This window comes from Takifugu rubripes, chromosome 17, assembly GCF_901000725.2.
Source record: "Takifugu rubripes chromosome 17, fTakRub1.2, whole genome shotgun sequence".
Lineage (NCBI taxonomy): Eukaryota > Metazoa > Chordata > Actinopteri > Tetraodontiformes > Tetraodontidae > Takifugu > Takifugu rubripes.
Genome location: NC_042301.1, coordinates 8,717,581 through 8,735,066, shown reverse-complemented (window position 1 = coordinate 8,735,066; position 17,486 = coordinate 8,717,581). Strand labels below are relative to the sequence as shown.

Sequence of the window (17,486 nt, the reverse complement as noted above, 5' to 3'; positions counted from 1 at the left end):
TTCTCCTCACGCTGACATCTACGGTATTTTGGACAAACCTTTATTTTGAAGGAAATTGAAATGGTTTATCTCCAGCTATAGTTGGGTTCCTTTACACAACTATCCACCCTACTCATCTCCTCGTCCTCACCACCCCCTTCCGCCGCGGCTGGTATGAAATGATGGATTCCCACGGTGCCGGTGGCCACGCGCTAATCAGCTGATGCGGCTCAGCCGTCCGTATTTAACGGCGGTGGCAGCAGCAGCCCGAAGCCGCCGTCATGTCTCCGCTTCACAGCCGCCCGCAGCACAGCAAGCCGTTCAAGCAGCGGAAGAACTTCGGTAAAAGTTTCAGGTTCCTTGACGACCAAATAAAATAAGAGGACAAATCTTCGTCACGTGATCGTATTGCTCTTCGTCCGTAGCTACCAGAAAGCAGGAGGTGGCGGGAATCCGGTCGAAATTCCCCAACAAGGTCCCGGTAAGTTTGTGGGCGCGGCGGGGAGCCGGTAGTGGCTGCTCCGCTGCTCTAACCCGGTTCTGTCAACGGCAGGTTATCATCGAGCGCTATGAAGGGGAGAAATATCTCCCACCGCTGGACAAAACCAAGTTCCTTGTGCCGCACGAGCTCACAATGACGCAATTCGTCACCATCATCAGGTAAGCTCATTTGTCAGGTTCGGACATCGGGAGGTTCAGACGTGAAACTCCGAAAACCTGCGAAGGTTCCTCCAGGTTTTCCGCATGGAACCTAGTATTCAAGCAAACAAACTTCTTTTTTTTTATAGTCGAATTTAGTTAATTTCCTATTGATAGTTTAATTTGATTTATCTTGAAATTGAAACATTTATGAAATTATAGATTTGCAAGGTTCCCATGAAGACACTTAATTTGAGGAAAGTCGCTGCTGAAGCAATGGGTAGTGTTTGTGAACACATGAACTCACCCTGTCGTTTTACACCGGGATGCTAACGGGCAGTACACAGCTTTACATTAATGTGCCTGTGTCACGTGTTGCAGGAACAGGATGGCCTTGTTGCCCACTCAGGCCTTCTATTTACTGGTCAACAACAGTGGGCTGGCCAGCATGGCGCTCACCATGGCTCAGGTCTACAGAGACCACCAAGATGACGATGGCTTTCTCTACATGACCTATGCCTCGCAGGAGATGTTCGGATGCTGACGTCGCTCTGCATTTTAAGGATCTTCTGCTGTAAATAGAAAACATGTATTTATTATGATATTTGATGATATATTTTTTTTAATTACCTGGATCCAATAAATCTTGAGCCTCTGGTGTGGACGCATTTCCACAATTTCTAGTGTTGCAAATCTGATTGCTTATGTTGTCACTAACTGCGTTAATGTGCTGATGACAGTTTTGTGACAACTGTTGGTTGAACCATTGATCATTAATCGATAGGTTGATGTCCTCTGATGGATGAGACTCTTGTCTCGGACAAGGGCTTGTTTCAACTGTCCAGCTGTGCGTTGATGTTGTTGGAAAATGAGGTTTGTTGTTCAAAAATGTTGCAGTGACACAGTAGAGACCACCAGGCTCTACTGCCACCTGCTATAGACACCTGTACTCATGACTGCCTTTGACAGGAATCAGGGAGATGTTATGGAATGCCAGTTACAGAAAGAAGAGGAAGGCAGGGAAGTGAAGTATAGGTGGCTCCACAAAGTGAAAATGTCAAGCTAGTTTAGTCTCTACTGATGGAGCTGGCTAGTATTTAAGTTTATAGGTTAATAATTTCTAAAGACTTAAAGCCGTGGTGCGGAATGATGGGGTTGTGCTGGGAGCCCACAGCTGGACTTGGTGAACACCTTTCATGCTGCATCTACTAGAACCCCTCACCAAACTGTAGGGGCTGCAGGCAACAGACCTCAACCTGGCAGAGTTACAAGAAAATTTATCACGTCGCACATATGTACAGTCAGTGCTGGAGTTAAAAGTAAATGTGTAACGGTCTGAATGTTAACGATATTGTAGAAGAGGCACCTCGAGCTCAGTCCAAGTCATAATTTTGGTTAGAGTAAAGAAGAGGTGGACAGCAGTATCACAAAGACAGATTTCAGAAAGCTATCAGGTTCTGTGAGAAGACAAATCTGCTACTGAAGGTCCCATAGCTTCACTAGTCAAGCTCCTGGGTATTTACCAGCTAATTTAGGGCTAAAGTTGTGCATAAAGTTACATTTCCAGATTGTGGGGTGGGGTGGGGGTGAGATCAGTGAGTGTGATTTATCCAAAAGAGGGGAGAGAGGGGAAATCCAGAATGCTTTTCTCTCCAAAAGCAAAAATCCTGTAATATGCAGCCTGACCTCACACATGGGTGTCCTGGTGCAGGGCTGGTCTCACCCGATGGACCTGTTTCCTTGAGTCTCTTTCACAGCAAAACGGCAACACATTTTGCTCCATCATTAAAGGCGTTCTCTGTATTATTTGCTAGTTATTGGCTGCTTTAGTTGTGATCTTTGGAGCTAAATTATGTCTGTGAGCTTTCATTTTACCTGTTAAGACACCGAGTGGGTTTGGTCCAAAGAATTTGCATCATCTTTCATCCCTACTGTTCTTCTTTAGTGTAGATTCGGTCTACATTTGTGGCCCCTCTGTGCAGCAACTGAAGTATGTAAGACGGTAGAAGTTGCAGAGTGATTTGGTATCTGAAACCTGTTTTGCTTTAATATTGAGATACTTCTTGACATTTTAGACTGTAGATGTTTGATATTTCCACCTGATTTGAATGTTTTTTAATTAAGATTAAGATGTACTTTATTCATCCCCGTGGGGAAATTGAATTGTAGTAGCAACCTATACAAAGTATAGAAACAGAATAAATAAATACAGATAAGATTAGAACGTTATAAGCATATATACAGCATATATTATAAGCATATATATACTGTATATAATATATACATAATATAATATCAGAATCAGGGTACTTTATTGATCCCTTTAGGGGGTGTCCATTAGGGAAATTAGCATCTCCCCAAAGAAACGTACAGCACTGTTTAAAATATTAAAAAAAATAAAAATAGAATAAAATAAGAAATAAAATAGAATAAATTAAAAATAGAATATAAATATAAAACTATAGAAATGTAAATAAATGAACTGAATGAATGAATGAATGTATGTCCCAGTATTATGTTATTGCAGTGTTGTTCCAGTCCTTCTGTTGGCCCTCCTCCCCCCCAGTGAGGAGTTGAACAGTCTGATGGCTAGGGGGATGAATGAGTTCCCCAGTCTGTTTGTCTATATATACATATTATAAGCATACATACATAAATATAGAAATAAAATTACAACATAAACATTAGTTATTGTTATTGGCTGGGTTAGGATGAGTTATACAGTCTGATGGCGGACGGCAGGAATGACTTCCTGTAGCGTTCCTTAGAGCAGCGAGGCTGCAGGAGTCTGCTGCTGAAGGTGCTTCTCAGTTTGTTCAATGTGTTATGGAGGGGGTGGGAGGGATTGTCCATGATTGTCCGCAGTTTCAACACCATCCTGTCTCTCACCACCTTGTCCAAGTTTGCAAGTCTACAGCCAACAACAGACCCTGCCTTTTTAATGAGTTTAAGTCTGTTGGCATCCTTTGCTTTAATGCCTGCACTTATTATAATTATGAAGATCTTTTTTTATGAACACTTTTTATTCTATAATAATTCAACTTATCCTGCAGATCAGTATCTCCTAAATACTATTTTTATTTTGTTTAAATTGAATGAGAATTACTTATTGACAATTTATCATTCAAGATTGCTGAACAAACATCATTCACATTCATTACTTTTGATCCAGTCCAGCACAATTCCCCCGATGCCTCACATTTTATTGTTGAAGTAAGTAGACAGGTCTGTAGTAGTTGAAGTGATTCTCCACGCTTTTGTACAGTGGAATAACTCACAATTGTATTTATACCAGTGTTAAATAACAAAATACAGACATATTGTACATTAATGCCTTAATACCCCCATTATATTCAGTAGATTTTTTGTTTTTACAGTTTTTTAACAACGTCAAGTATTATTTTTTCCACTTTAAGAAACAAGTTGGCTATATTTACATTAAACTCGTTTTCATTAAATAAATCCACATATTTAGCGTCTCCTGAGAATTTCAGTATGTCTTAATAGTTGCCTGAGTGTAAAGCCTCCATATGTTAGTGCTTATTCACAGCTATAATTATTTAAAATATTATATTGATTATACAGATATTAATATATATATGTATATATAGATGGATAAAAGTTATTCTTTGTGGGTTGAACTTTTATTTCTCATCTACTAAAATTAAATTTACCAGGCATTTGTTTGGGAAACTCATGTCGGCGTCCTGACAGCGTCATGACCCGCACAGGAGAATCAGCTGGTGTTTGAAGGTGAGCTACATTAAGCCCGGTCATGATATTTGATTTATTATTAAACAGGTTTATTATTGGATGGATAGATGTAGGTAGATATATTTCCTGTGCAACTGTACAAACAGGCAGAAATCACGCGGTTTCACATAAAAGCGATGCTCGCTCCCCGCTGCTAAGCTAAAACGTTAACAGTTCACACTGAACAGTTCACTGGGTTAAACTTTACATAGTTTATCAGTGTAGCAATGAACTAGGTATCAAAATAAAAATGGACAGACTTACAATTGTATTTATTAATGATTGCATTACAGTTGTGCTCATAAGTTTACATCCACGGGCAGAATTTGTGATTTTTATTCGAAGTATTGCGTAATGAGCATTGACAAGGGTGCTTTGATCATAAATCGACGTGGTAATTACACCGGACTACAGCTGTAGGAGATTTGAGCTCTCAGACTGCAATATACAATATAGTTTAAAAAACAGAATTTTGAGAAAAGGCTCAGAAATTGGATTTCTGAATTTTAAATCACAAGTGTCCGTAATCATTTTGCATTTATTCCATTTCAATGGTAACCCCCCCCAACTGTACTAACCAACAGGAAATGACCATCTTGTTGTTTTTTGCAGCTTGTACCCTTCACCATGAGCTTGCGGGACATCTGGAAGAACTATAAAGTGTTGATTGTGATGGGATCGAGCCTTGGCCTAATCCACCTTGGCTGGTACCAACTGAAGGCGAACCCCCTGCTCCACAAAACCAAAGAGGAACTTGTCCCTGAACCAGGAATCATCACCTACATCTCAACTTCTACAGCTCCTCCCACTGCCAAGAGCCAGTGAACCGGCCAGGTGTGCCGCAGGAAATCCCCATTCCTTTTCCAGGTGCCCGTCAGTCTGCTCCAGTATAACTAGTCATTTTTTGATTGAATGGTAGAACTCTGAATCTTGTTTCTGAAATTTAGAGGTCCACTTGAGTAGTGATGCAGGATGAAGCCTCAGAGCTGGCTTAGGAGGAACTGGCTGTGGGTGTCAGGGGGGGCATTTGTCACCATCCACCTGAGCACATGGCTGATGCAGAGAGCCATGAAGAGCATAGTGCGATCAGAGGTGGCGCTCAAACACACCGCTGCAGAGAACACATGGACTGACGAGGAGTGAGACCATAGTGGTCGCTCTGTCCTGGTCTGACACAGATCATCATTGTTCTTCATCTCTTTTGGTTTTCCTTTGAAAATCTGAATTTAGAGTGGTTTTCAGTGATTTTTCTTTTCTCTTTTACAAATCTTGTTAGGAAGAAAAAAATACTCAGATTAAAATGTGTTTCGGAGAGGAGCTGGAAAATCCTGATGTTTCCTTTAGAAGAAAAAGCTCTGAAGTGTATACATGGAGTTGTTATGACTGCCAGCTGCACTTGCTTCAAGGTGGTGCCAGGGAACTACACTCTTGAGCAAGGAGCGATGAGCTGGGGACCCGTTCAGGGGTGGAACTCGCTTTCTGCCCCAAAGTGGAGAAGAAAAGAAGAATATTTAAGTGCTTCAGTTTTTGGAGTTTTTTGTAAATAAATTACATCTGTGCCTCTGGACAATTAAAGACACTTTTGAACAACTGTGTGCTTTTCTTACCTAAAGGCAACATTCATGGTGTTTAAGTGTGTCAACAGAGTGATTGCGTACCAGTTCGTCAAATATTAATATTTATGGTTATATGTGTCGGAACAGGTAAAACTTCGTGTGCACGAGTTTCTCTTCATGTTTACACTACTAGAAGATATTTATGTGACCAGCAGAGGGCGGCCTATAATGTCTGAAGTCATAGGATAATATTTCCGGTTTGGCCGGATATTAGACTAAGTACTTACAAAATAAGTATTTAAGCGTTTTACGGTACGGAACATGATGTCCAATTTGGTCTGGAGGCATCTGTGAATTATAGCAGATGGCAAGCACACCGACACAGATAAATTAATTTACTTACTTTTTAAATCTCTTTGTATAACGCATTAGTTAAATATTTATTTTGAAACCGGAAAGAACACCGGTCCTAAGGAAGCACGTGGATAATGGAGCTCCTCAAAACAAGCTAAAAGCGAAAAAAGAGGTATTAGACTTTTTAATTTGACGTCAGATAGACTTTTTTTTTTTTTTGTGGGTATAGTGTCCATAACTATTTAGCAAACATGGATACATTTCAAACCGGAAGCAGCGATTCATTTATCCTAAAGTATTTAAATGGAAGATTGGGGTTTATTCACTTCCACATTTGGCAGCTACAGCTCAATTCACATTCCAAAACATTCGTTCTTCAATTTGGACAGTAAAGTTGTGTGTAGATAGATCAAGGACGAGCTGCAGGCCCGGTTCTTCTGTAAAGTCAATGATTTTAAACAGAATGATTGGAATCATATTTTCACAGCCAACACGAGATGACAAAACAGTGATTAAATAAAAATTATGATAGCTACTGTCTCATTTTAAGCTGTGTTGTTGAAGCATTTTACTGAATTTCAGGCTGCAAGAACCTAAAGGTACCCGAACCAGGAAACTGCCCCACAGTCCTTCCCGAGAAGCCCAGAGATGAAGAGCAGACAGAAGCGGTGTCCACAGGAGGCGTCCAACAAGATCCCAGTGACCCCAAGTAGCAACGTTGAGGAAGATGGTTCCGATGTGGATAAAAACTTCAGTCTCCTTACTGGAAGATATGGAAGGCAAACTGGGAAGAGCAGTCGCACAAGAGAGGAAGAGGAAGAATTCAGCAGTGATGAAGACGACGAGGGATCAGCATCTGCTGTGGAAGAGTCTGGTGATGGTGAAGAGGACAGAGACAGTGAAGCGCCCGATGAAGAGGAAGAAGACCATGATGGTGGTGTTGGGACCTCTGAGATCCAGACAAGAGAAGATATTAAAAAAGGTGAGTCTTACTGTTGGTGGTCTGAGCTAAAAGAAATCAACATAAAAAGCTGAGTGAATTCAGAGTCAAAGCTGCTCTTCTGTCATCCAATCAGAGCTCTCCAACATGTCTTTTGAGGACATCTTGAAGCTGCAGAACAGAGTTGGAACCAGGGTCTTCAATGAGGTGGCCTATGAGCAGCCGGCAGAAAGCCAGAAGGAGAAGAAGAATAAACGCCTGAATAAAAACAGGTAACTCCACCCACTGCTCTGCTTGACTCACCTGCTGATGGCTGATGATTACAGTCTGCTGTTTCTAGGCCAACGGAAGTTTCAACCAAGAGGCCGGCACCGTTTCTGCGTAAGGTGGTCCCCGTCAGGAGAGCAGTGAGTGTAGAAACATGAGATGACAGCATGTGCTCGCTCGCTCCTTCAAATCTTCCTCTATTTTCTAGATGTTTCGAGATCCTCGGTTTGACGACCTCTCCGGAGAATACAAACCACAGATTTTTGAGAAAACCTACAAATTCATCGATGACATCAAACACAGAGAGAAAGAGGTGAGAGAACCAAGGATGTTTCCAAACTATGGAAGTTTACCTGAAGAACATCTGTAGATCAGCTGTTTGTCTGCAGATGGTCCAGAAGCAACTAAAGAAGACAAAAAATGACAAGAGGAAGGAAAAACTGCACTTCCTTCTAAAGAGGATGGTATGAACACGGGTTGAAAGGATGATTCACTGCAAAATATGGCAACCCAACGTGTGTGTGTGTGTTTGTCTGTGTGTGTGTGTGTGTGTGTGTGTGCGCGTGCGCTCACAGGACAACCAGGAGCGAGCAAAGAAGAACCGTGACCAGCAGAGGGAACGAGAGCTTCAGTTTAGGAAACAGCAGAGGGAGCGAGCCAATCATGGCGCAATGCCATTTTTCCTGAAGAACTGTAAGAACATTTATTCTTTGTGCTCTGCATCTCCTTCTCACTGTTGCATTCCCATTCCCCTAACCCTAACTCCTTGAGCAGGACCAGGCTCATGTAGGGGGACCCTCCTGCTGATGGCTGGCTGGGTAGAGAGAGGAGAAGGGGGAGGACAGATAGAGGAGAGAATAGGCAGAGATCATGCAAGTACAATAATTATAGAGGAGAGGAGAGAGACCATGACCTAACAGAGGTCTTTCAGGTGATCATGTTTCTGGACCCCGGCAGCCTCGGCCTATAGCAGCATAACTAAGATATTAACCTAATAATTAGATTACCCTCTAAATATGATACTTATGTCTAGGATAATAACTGGAACTACAGAATTACTGACAATAAGCTTTTTCAAAGAGGAAGGTTTTAAGTCTAATCTTAAAAGTAGAGATGGCGTCAGCCTCCCGTACCTGGACAGGGAGCTGGTTCCACAGTACGGGGGCCAGGTAGCTAAATGAAGAGACGCCAGTACAGGAGTTATGTGATCTCTTTTGTCAATACCTATCAGAACTCTAGCTGCAGCATTTGGGATCAGCTGGAGGATTCTTAAAGAGTTTTTTGGACACCCTGATAATAAAGAATTACAATAGTCCAGCCTGGAAGTAACAAATGCATGGACTGACTTTTCAGCATCATGCCGCGTAGTTTCCTGATCTTTGTGATGTTTCTCAGGTGAAAAAAAGCCACTTCTACAGACTATCTTAATGTGTGAGTTAAAGGACAGATTTTGGTCAAAGGTTACTCCACGATTCCTCACAGAGAGACTAGATGTTAATGAGATACCATCTAGAGTGATAATGTGATCTAATCTATCCCTGAGAGGTTCAGGACCAAACACCATGACCTCAGTTTTTTCTGAATTAAGGAGGAGGTCATTTGAAGACATCCAAGATCCAGAACATTTATGTGAAACCTTATACATTCTCTGTGCTTCTGCAGCCGAGAAGAAAAAACTGCAGCTGGCTGAAAAATACGAGCAGCTGAAGAAGAGCGGCAAGCTGGAGAACTTTTTGAGCAAGAAGAGGAAGAGGAACACCATGAAGGACCGCAGGAAGCTGCCAGGACAGCAGAGCAGGAAGAAACCGTGAGGCGTTCAGGGTTAGCTGTATGACTGCGCGCACTGCGCTACGTTTAGAGACTGTCCAATATTCCACTTTATGGATGTACAGGTGAATTGTAGTTGAATGTGAATAACTCACAAACACCTGTGTGTTTGTTTACTGGAGTGTTTGTTCACATGTTTTATTAAATATCTTACATTTATAGAGAAATATTGAGAAATCATTAATGAAAACATGATATGTTGTAGATGGGCATTTTGTTCGATAGGGGGCGCTGTAGAACACATGACGTCACATGAAAGGCCAGCAGGTTTAACCCAAGGTCATGCGCTTACACACACAGACACGTCCACTGGCTGAAAGATCTAAAAGCTCTTTTATTCATTTACCGATTGAATGTGGGCATAGGCTGGATGAGCTGGACCTCTTGGTCACCCTTTGGTGGTTGTGGTCTTAATATGCAGGAACCTCAGATCATCAACATCATCTTTCAGAGTAAGTGTAAGGTTCCTTAAAAAGAAACTAAGGTTCCGGTGACTGGCGCTTGCTGTGTGACTGTAGAAAACCACATGAATCTGATCATAATCAATAGTTTCAGTACACTGGGGCTCTAATCACCTCAAACTGGACACAGTTAAGACAAACCTGGTCAAAGATGGATGGATGAAGATTTGAGGGTCAGTAAACCAACACATGGAAATGGCAAACAGACAGCCGTGTTTTTAGATTTTATTTTGAAGGGACGATTTTCCGACCGGTCTTAAAGATTCCGATCGCGTCTTGGTTTTATTCTGAAAAGCGGAAGCACGTCTAACCCTTGTGGATGGGGCCGCATGGGCCCAGTAGTGGGCGTGGCTCGGCGAAGAGCTAGAGTAAGGATATCGTCGTCGTGACTGGTGGCCTCAGTCTGAGCCGGGAGGCTGAGCTCTTCACAGCATTTGGGCGGAACCGCACATGTGACGAAGAGGAGGCAGGTGCCGACATGATGCCGGTGAGTGGAGCAGCACGTCCGCTTGTTCATGTACAAGAAGTTGATTCATCCGAACCGACCTGATTAATGACCGTTTAAATCAGGTGGAACCGAGAGTTTACAGTCCGATTCTGACGGACCCGAACAATGCAGTCTTGCATTTGGACATGTACAGTTTAGTGCATGCAGACGCGTGTAGATTTCAGATAAATCTTTTTTTGTTGTTAAAATCGATTTTAAAAGGCAGAACTCTGGGATTATTCAAAAGATCTGAAATATTTGCTTGTTTAAAGTGAATTCTTTGATCTAAAGTGTAGTTATTATCCGTGTGTGTGAACGCGCATGTGCGTGTGAGAGCCAGAGAGAGTCCCAAACAGAATGGAGCATACTGGACCACCTGGGAGCCCCTTCCCAGTATTATTGATGATTAACTGGACTTCACGGTGGAGTGTGATGAAGGGCAGAATGGGGAAGCCAGAACTTCTGCTTACTCACATCTGACGCTTCCAATAAGAACCATGTTTTGGCTTTTTGCTGTTTCCTGATTTGACTTCATCTTTTTCAGGCTCTGCGCTGCTGCCTAGTAACTGTTGCTATAAAAACTGCACAAACAGCTGAGGCTGGTGTGGTAACTACAGGCAAAAAGTAGTCCTCACCCATTATCGAGTTTGATCACATGGTGTGAAAGCTGCCAGTCAGTTATTCGTTCTGATGTTCGTTCACTTTAAAACAGCGCTAATGTTGGCTAGTGCTATCATCCTTTGCACTTTCAGCCGAATCTTTGAGGAGATTGTTGTTATGGTTGGCCGAATTTTGTTTCTTTTAAAAAATTGTTTGCGAGGACACTAGCACGTAGCATCTTGTGGAACAATGTGTCAACAAGAGTTCAATGCAACATTCCAGCTCCTGCTTTTCCTGAACAGCAGGTGCATGTTTGTTAAAATTGAGTGTGTGCGCGCGCGCGCTAATCCAATATTAGTGAGTCACGTGGTACTGTGGTCCATATGGCTCCAGACGTCCACTCGGGCAGGGCGTTTGTGAGTCACCTGATCAGTCCGTTTGATCGATGAGCCCCCTGATTGGCTGCTGGTGTTGGCGGAGCGTTGTGGTCAGAAACACTGACGTCACTGCTGCTAAGGAAACTGTTGACATGTTTCAGACGTGTGTGTGTGTGAGAATGCTTGTGTTTTGGGGCGATTCAAATCTGCTATCACGCTACTGTAATCAAAGTTCAACCTGCAGTGTTGATTTATTCAGATTTAGACTGTTTCCATTATTATTTTATGCCGATTTAACACAAATGTTTAATTACCAATATTTTAAAATTATTAACAAATTATGAACTAATAATTTTTTAGTCTTAAATATATACTTTATTTTCTTATTTCCCAATCCTAAAAGGATTTATTTTCTTTATCCATCTGTTATATTTCTGTTGTAACCAAAATCTACAGATGACCTGATAAATGAAATAATCCAACTATAGATTTACACCTTGATCACACTCAAACGGAGCCATGTTAGAAGTTAAAAGAAATATTTGTTTCCACGTGGAAACACTGGAATATATAAATACACATTAATGGTCATACTTGGACAGAGAGGGTAAATGTCTGGTTATACTGGGATAGAGGGGGGTAAATTGGATTCAGCTGCAAGTAAGGACGTTGGGGCTGTGAGCATGTAAACTCCTGGCTCCTCCCCCTACCGGCTCCCAGTGGGGCTGTGGGCGGGTTGTAAGTGTTGACTCTGCTCTGGACAGCAGATCCAGATCGCCTGCTGGATGCAACTACCTGATGAAAACAGGGTGACTGATGAAAACAATTTTTAAGGCTTTTAAATGTTTCATTTGCAGATGTTCCTAACTGTGTACCGCAGCAACAACGACCAAAACATCAGCGAAGTTCCCATCATGCCAGAGACACTGTGCAGAGATGTAGTCGAGTTCTGCAAGGAGCCCGGAGAGGGGGAGTGTTACCTGGCTGAGATGTGGCAGAGCTCAGGTGACCTTGGTTCGGCTGACCAGGAAAAGGGTTTTAACTTATGGCTGCATCTATATGACCAAATATAGAGTTGATGGCTCCCCTTCCTCCTGTTCCTACCCAACAGAACGGATGGTCGGAGAGAGGGAGCACATGATGGAGGTGCTGCAGCAGTGGGGGCAGCACAGGGGGGAGGTTCGATACCTCCTGCGGCACCGGACACTTCCTGGTCCTGGCAGATCCAGAGCTGCAGATATGATAATGAAGAGGAATCAAATGGACTCTTCAGAGGAGAGATCTGTGGAAAACGGGGTGAGCGACAGGGGGATCACTCTGGATCACTCACTGGATGATGGATGGATGGATGGATGGAGTGAGTGAGTGAGTTCTAATTCAATATGTATGTTTCAGGCTTCAACAACTCAAATCAATGTCACTCTGAGCGACCTTCAGGATCTGGCCACCTGGCAGCAGCAGCAGATCAACAGCCAGCAACACCTGCTGGCCTCCAAGGTGCTCCAGAGGGCCTTCTGCACTATCATCAGTGAAGAGAACACAGGTGGACCTTCTACCATCCTGTGAGTCCAGTCTGTCAGACTGAACTTATGTCTGTTGCAGGAGCAGCAGCTCATGAGCCTGAAGCTGCAGGAGCAGCAGGAGTTGTCTGAACAGGAGCATCTGCGGCAGCTTCGAGAGAATGCTCACAACCAGGAAGCCCAGCTGCAGTGGGTGCGAGCGCTCCGTGGTGAGGTGGAGCAAAAACGGCTCAGCAACCGCAAACTGGGTTAGTGTTTCAGGAGACCATCAGACAAAGTTTTACTCTAAACGTGTGAAAGATTGTGTTTTGATGATCTTCAATGAAGTTTCAGCTCTTGAGGAAAGATTAGACTTTTGAATCTTCTGGGAAGTCCGGTATAGATGGAGATCTTTGTCATGTATTCACTTGTTCTTCTGTCCCCAGTGGAGGAGATCGAGCAGCTGAGCGAGCTCTTTCAGCAGAAGCAGAGAGAACTCCTGCTGGCTGTGTCCAGGGTGGAGGAGCTGAGTGACCAGCTGGAAGCTCTGAAGAGCAACAGGCTCGAGGTGCTTCCTCCTCATTACTATCATCACAGCACCTCCACAGCTGAGTTGAAGCGTCTATACAAAGAGCTGCAGGTCAGAATTCCAACATGGTAACTGTACTGTAGAAACCCTGCTAACAGCTACGCTAACAAGCGTCATCTCTGTCCCTCCAGCTGAAAACCAAAGGGAACCAGGATCACAGCAACCATCTGCAGCAGCAGAGAAACAGCCTGAACAAGAGGAACCTGGAAGTGGCAGCGATGGACCAGCGGGTAGCTGAGCTCCGACAGCGACTCTGGAAGAAGAAAGCTGCTCTGCAACAGAAGGAAAACCAGCTTGTGAGTGATGGTGGCTTCATTAAACGTTCGTCATTCTTCATTCATCAAATATGAACATGTTCCCCCAGGTGGGCTCAGTGGAAGGGGCTCCTCAGCACAGCGCCCTCTCCAGGGTGGCAGCAGTGGGACCGTACATTCAGTCCATTCCCACGTCCTGTGCTCAGGGACCTCCCGTACTGGACCATATGGAGTGCCCAGACAGCAGCAGTCCCACTTCAGCCACGCAGGACTCTTCTTTAAAGCCACCTCCCAGACCAGTGAAACCGGCCTCAGGTGAACACCGTAATGTCTTTGTGTCTTTCTGTGCTGAACAGGAAACACACAGAGAAGCTCCATCCTCCATATTTGATTCATTTGCTCTTCACAGGGTTCATTACATCCAAAATAGGCATACAGTTGGAGTGGGGGGGCTTGTGTGTGGAGTCTGGTAAAGGTTCTGCCCAAGCCTCCACCCTGCCACGCATGTCAGGCCTCAGCCGCCAATGCTCCGGTCTGTTGGACTTTTCTGTCTCTGATGAACTTTTAGATTTTTCAGTACAGGTTTTAAATGTGGATTAACATCTTGCAGGTGGTAATTTCTTTGCCATCCTCACTGGAGCAGGCTCACCTCCGACTGTCCCGACACAGACCAAGAACCTGACAGAGAACCTGCTCATGGACCACCAGGTATGCAGATGTTGAGATGATACCTGCTGGATCAGCTGTGTGACTCAAACCCTTCTCTGTCAGGCCTCCACAAAGAGGGCCGTCCCTGCAGGGAAACCCAAACCACTCTCCTTGTTTAGGACAGCGGCTTTTTTCATGCCCACTTACAGCACTGGAACGTTCCCTGGGAAGGTTCGTCCAGCCGGGGCTCAGCGCCGGCCTCCGGGACTGTCTTGCAACAGCTACACTCTGCCTCTGCCTGCCAAACAGGAAAACCCACCAGCCGCTGCCGTGCGGCCCTACACCTCTGACCTGTCTGACCCTCCCCCGACCACACTTCAGAAGCCTCAGACTGTGGCAACTTCATCCATATACTCCATGTACACCCAGCAGGTGGCGCCGGAGAAAGTCTTCCAGCTCAGCGGCCATGGCACGCTGCCCTGCAGCTGGCCGAGAGGTGCTTCTTCTGTAACTGGTTCTAAACCAGTTAGAACTGGAGTCTTTGATAAACCAGTGAGCTAAAATATTTTTTAGTTATAATTTTTGTTGTTTGTGCCCTAACAGTGTATGGTAAACCAGTCTTCCCAGTCAGCGGGGGGCAGCAGCCTGTAGACAGCTCAAATGTGAATTCTTCCTCATGTGTACATGATGGGATGGAGCTGGACAGCAGTTGTTTGGGTGCCCCAGAAACTGGTGGAGGAACGGCCGAATGCTCCACCCCTCGCCCTCTCAGCCCTACCAAGCTCCTCCCCTTCCTTTCTAACCCTCATAGAATCCCCAGTGATGTGGACCTTGAGGCCCTGCGCCGCCGCCTACATCACGCTCCCCGGCCTTTAAAGAAACGCAGCTCCATCACAGAACCCGAGGGCCCGGCTGGACCCAATATTCAGAAGCTGCTCTATCAGAAAACCACCCTGGCTGCAATGGAAACTGTTCCTGTGCAGACCTGGGGCAATCCTCAGCTTGTGGAGGATGAGAAATTTAGTGATGGTCAGCCATTAGATGAAAATCAAGATGACAATGTGACCCTGCGTCCTCTGCCCTCACGCTGTCCTGTCACTGAACCTGCCACCTGTCGCGCTCTGCTGCCCCTGCTGGAGGATAAAGAGGAAGAAGCAGGTCCGCCTTCTCCTGCCCACCAGGAACACCTGACAGAGGAGTTCCACCCCTATCCACCCACAACATACCCCTGCTGTGCTCAGAGCAAGCAAGGAGCTGATGTCATCCACCTACCCCCACCAGAGGTCACAGAGCAGGTGCAGGTGCCCCTGGTGAGTCCTTTGGTTAAAGATTGATTGGTTTTTTTATGCAACTGCGAGGCATCCTCTCAGACGATGATGGTGTTCTGGGTTCTGTCTCAGGGGAAGAAGTCCATCCTCTGGCAAAGCAGCTCGGATCCACAGGACCGCAGCATGCGGGTCAAGTTCAACCCTCTGGTCTTGCTGCTGGATGCATCTCTGGAGGGCGAGTACGAACTCGTCCAGAGAGTGATCTATGATGTGAGTCGGTCTTTGTGTGGGCGGAGTCTAGTTCACACTTGAAAAAAGTGTTCAATAATGATGGTCAGTTGATCCTGGGGGATTTGTTGTGGGTGGGGTCGGAGAGGGTCCAGTTCTGGTCCCAGTCAAACAAGCTGGTCCAAACCAGAACTCCCCACATGGACCATCATTCCAGGGTGGCGGTGCTGAGATTCTGCAGACAGTTATAAATACTTAATTAATTAATTGTCTCAATTGCATCTGATCCAGCCATGAAAATGGTTGGATCTTCATTAACGGAGGTCTTTGGTGCAGGTGGAAGATCCTAGCACGGCGAATGACGAGGGCATCACCGCGCTGCATAACGCCGTCTGTGCCGGACACACCGAGATTGTCAAGTTCCTGGTCCAGTTTGGAGTAAATGCCAACGCTGCTGACAGTGATGGCTGGTAAATGTAGTGCAGCTGTTAGCATTCATGCTAGCACTTTGTGTTCCAGACCAATCTAACACTTCTCTGGTGCCCATTGTAGGACCCCCCTGCACTGTGCTGCCTCCTGCAACAATGTCCAGTTGTGTAAGTTCCTGGTAGAGTCAGGGACGGCAGTGTTCGCCACCACTTACAGCGACATGCAGACAGCTGCGGACAAATGTGAAGAGATGGAGGACGGCTACGCCCAGTGTTCCCAGTTCCTCTCCGGTAAGAAAAACAGACCCCGACAGAAGGGTGAGTTCTGGAGTAGTGCTATGAGTTTCTACTGTTGTCAGGAACATGAGCACATTCCAGACCAGAACACAGTAGAAGGCACAGGAGGGAGGGAGCTGGGTACTCCAGAATGGTCTTTGTGGAGGTTTGAAGTTTGCTGACATCAGTGATTTTACCACCTATTGTGTTTTAGGGTTGCGAAGACATTTCAAACTGTTAGATTTTTCAAGATGATTGAGTTTCTTTGTGAGCTGTTCCTTTGTGTCTTTGGCAGGTGTTCAGGAGAAGATGGGTGTGGTGAACCACGGCGTGGTGTACGCCTTGTGGGACTATGAGCCCCAGAATGATGACGAGCTCGGCTTCAGTGAGGGAGACTGCCTGACAGTGCTGAGTCGAGAGGATGAAGTGGAGAAGGAGTGGTGGTGGGCACGGTGCGGAGACAACGAAGGTTACATTCCCCGTAACCTGCTGGGGGTGAGCTGTCAGTCCACCCCGACATATTCCTGGCCCAACACAGGGTGCATTAGCATGTTGTTAGCGAGTCTAGTATTTTATCTTGGTGTTACCATGATGGGACATTGTTCCTGCTGCAACCTGATGATGTTCTAAACTATGGTCTTTCAGCTGTACCTACGGATCAAACCACGTCAGCGAAGCCTGGCATGACGGACAGCTAAAGAGCCCAGGAGGGCAAATCACTCCTTTAGAAGGAGGAAAACATTTTCTGTCAGGATTCTGGTCCTGTCAATGGTCACAAAGGACAACGTTGGTGTCAGTCAAACACATTTTGTTGATTTTGTTTCTGGATGTTATGTTATTTATTTCAGTGACACTTTTGATTTGAATACTTTTGAAATAACAAAAACATTTTTCTTCCATGATCTTATTTAATTTCATGTAAATCTGCTGAAGTTTCATTTTATTTTTTCTTCCTTATAAAAGTTGGTTATTTAACCACTTTTTCACAGCTATTTCTTTGATAAATCTGTTTTTCTGAATTTTTGGTCTTTTCTGTTAATGAAGATGATGAGTAAA

The 17,486-nt window shown here is 44.7% G+C and overlaps 3 protein-coding genes across 5 annotated transcripts; all 3 read left to right on the top strand.

The window, feature by feature from the left end:
- The first annotated feature begins 115 nt into the window (after positions 1 to 115).
- On the top strand, positions 116 to 1,298 carry map1lc3c (microtubule-associated protein 1 light chain 3 gamma). Its single transcript, XM_003972238.3, has 4 exons — positions 116 to 321; positions 405 to 460; positions 533 to 639; positions 1,000 to 1,298. Exons 1-4 carry the CDS (start codon positions 261 to 263, stop codon positions 1,160 to 1,162), a joined length of 387 nt encoding a protein of 128 aa, XP_003972287.1. The 5' UTR covers positions 116 to 260; the 3' UTR covers positions 1,163 to 1,298.
- Positions 1,299 to 6,246: 4,948 nt separating this feature from the next.
- On the top strand, positions 6,247 to 9,480 carry rrp36 (ribosomal RNA processing 36). Its single transcript, XM_003972239.3, has 8 exons — positions 6,247 to 6,453; positions 6,864 to 7,263; positions 7,358 to 7,493; positions 7,562 to 7,628; positions 7,697 to 7,801; positions 7,878 to 7,952; positions 8,064 to 8,181; positions 9,151 to 9,480. The coding sequence occupies exons 2-8, from the start codon at positions 6,930 to 6,932 to the stop codon at positions 9,297 to 9,299; spliced, it is 984 nt and encodes a 327-aa protein (XP_003972288.1). The 5' UTR covers positions 6,247 to 6,453; positions 6,864 to 6,929; the 3' UTR covers positions 9,300 to 9,480.
- A 610-nt stretch (positions 9,481 to 10,090) lies between these two features.
- LOC101064572 (apoptosis-stimulating of p53 protein 2-like) lies at positions 10,091 to 17,446 on the top strand. 3 transcript variants are annotated; one of them, XM_011612677.2, is made up of 18 exons: positions 10,091 to 10,263; positions 12,098 to 12,245; positions 12,352 to 12,536; positions 12,636 to 12,737; positions 12,843 to 13,008; positions 13,186 to 13,379; positions 13,460 to 13,624; positions 13,693 to 13,897; positions 13,992 to 14,114; positions 14,193 to 14,290; positions 14,354 to 14,461; positions 14,540 to 14,726; positions 14,834 to 15,540; positions 15,631 to 15,768; positions 16,063 to 16,196; positions 16,279 to 16,445; positions 16,726 to 16,925; positions 17,076 to 17,446. In XM_011612677.2, the coding sequence occupies exons 1-18, from the start codon at positions 10,255 to 10,257 to the stop codon at positions 17,115 to 17,117; spliced, it is 3,078 nt and encodes a 1,025-aa protein (XP_011610979.1). In that variant the 5' UTR covers positions 10,091 to 10,254; the 3' UTR covers positions 17,118 to 17,446. The 3 variants fall into 3 exon arrangements, with proteins under 3 accessions (XP_011610979.1, XP_011610978.1, XP_029706378.1); XM_011612676.2 differs by having other exon boundaries at positions 10,112 to 10,263; positions 14,354 to 14,726; XM_029850518.1 differs by lacking the exons at positions 10,091 to 10,263; positions 12,098 to 12,245; positions 12,352 to 12,536 and having other exon boundaries at positions 12,645 to 12,783; positions 14,354 to 14,726.
- The last annotated feature ends 40 nt before the right edge of the window (positions 17,447 to 17,486 follow it).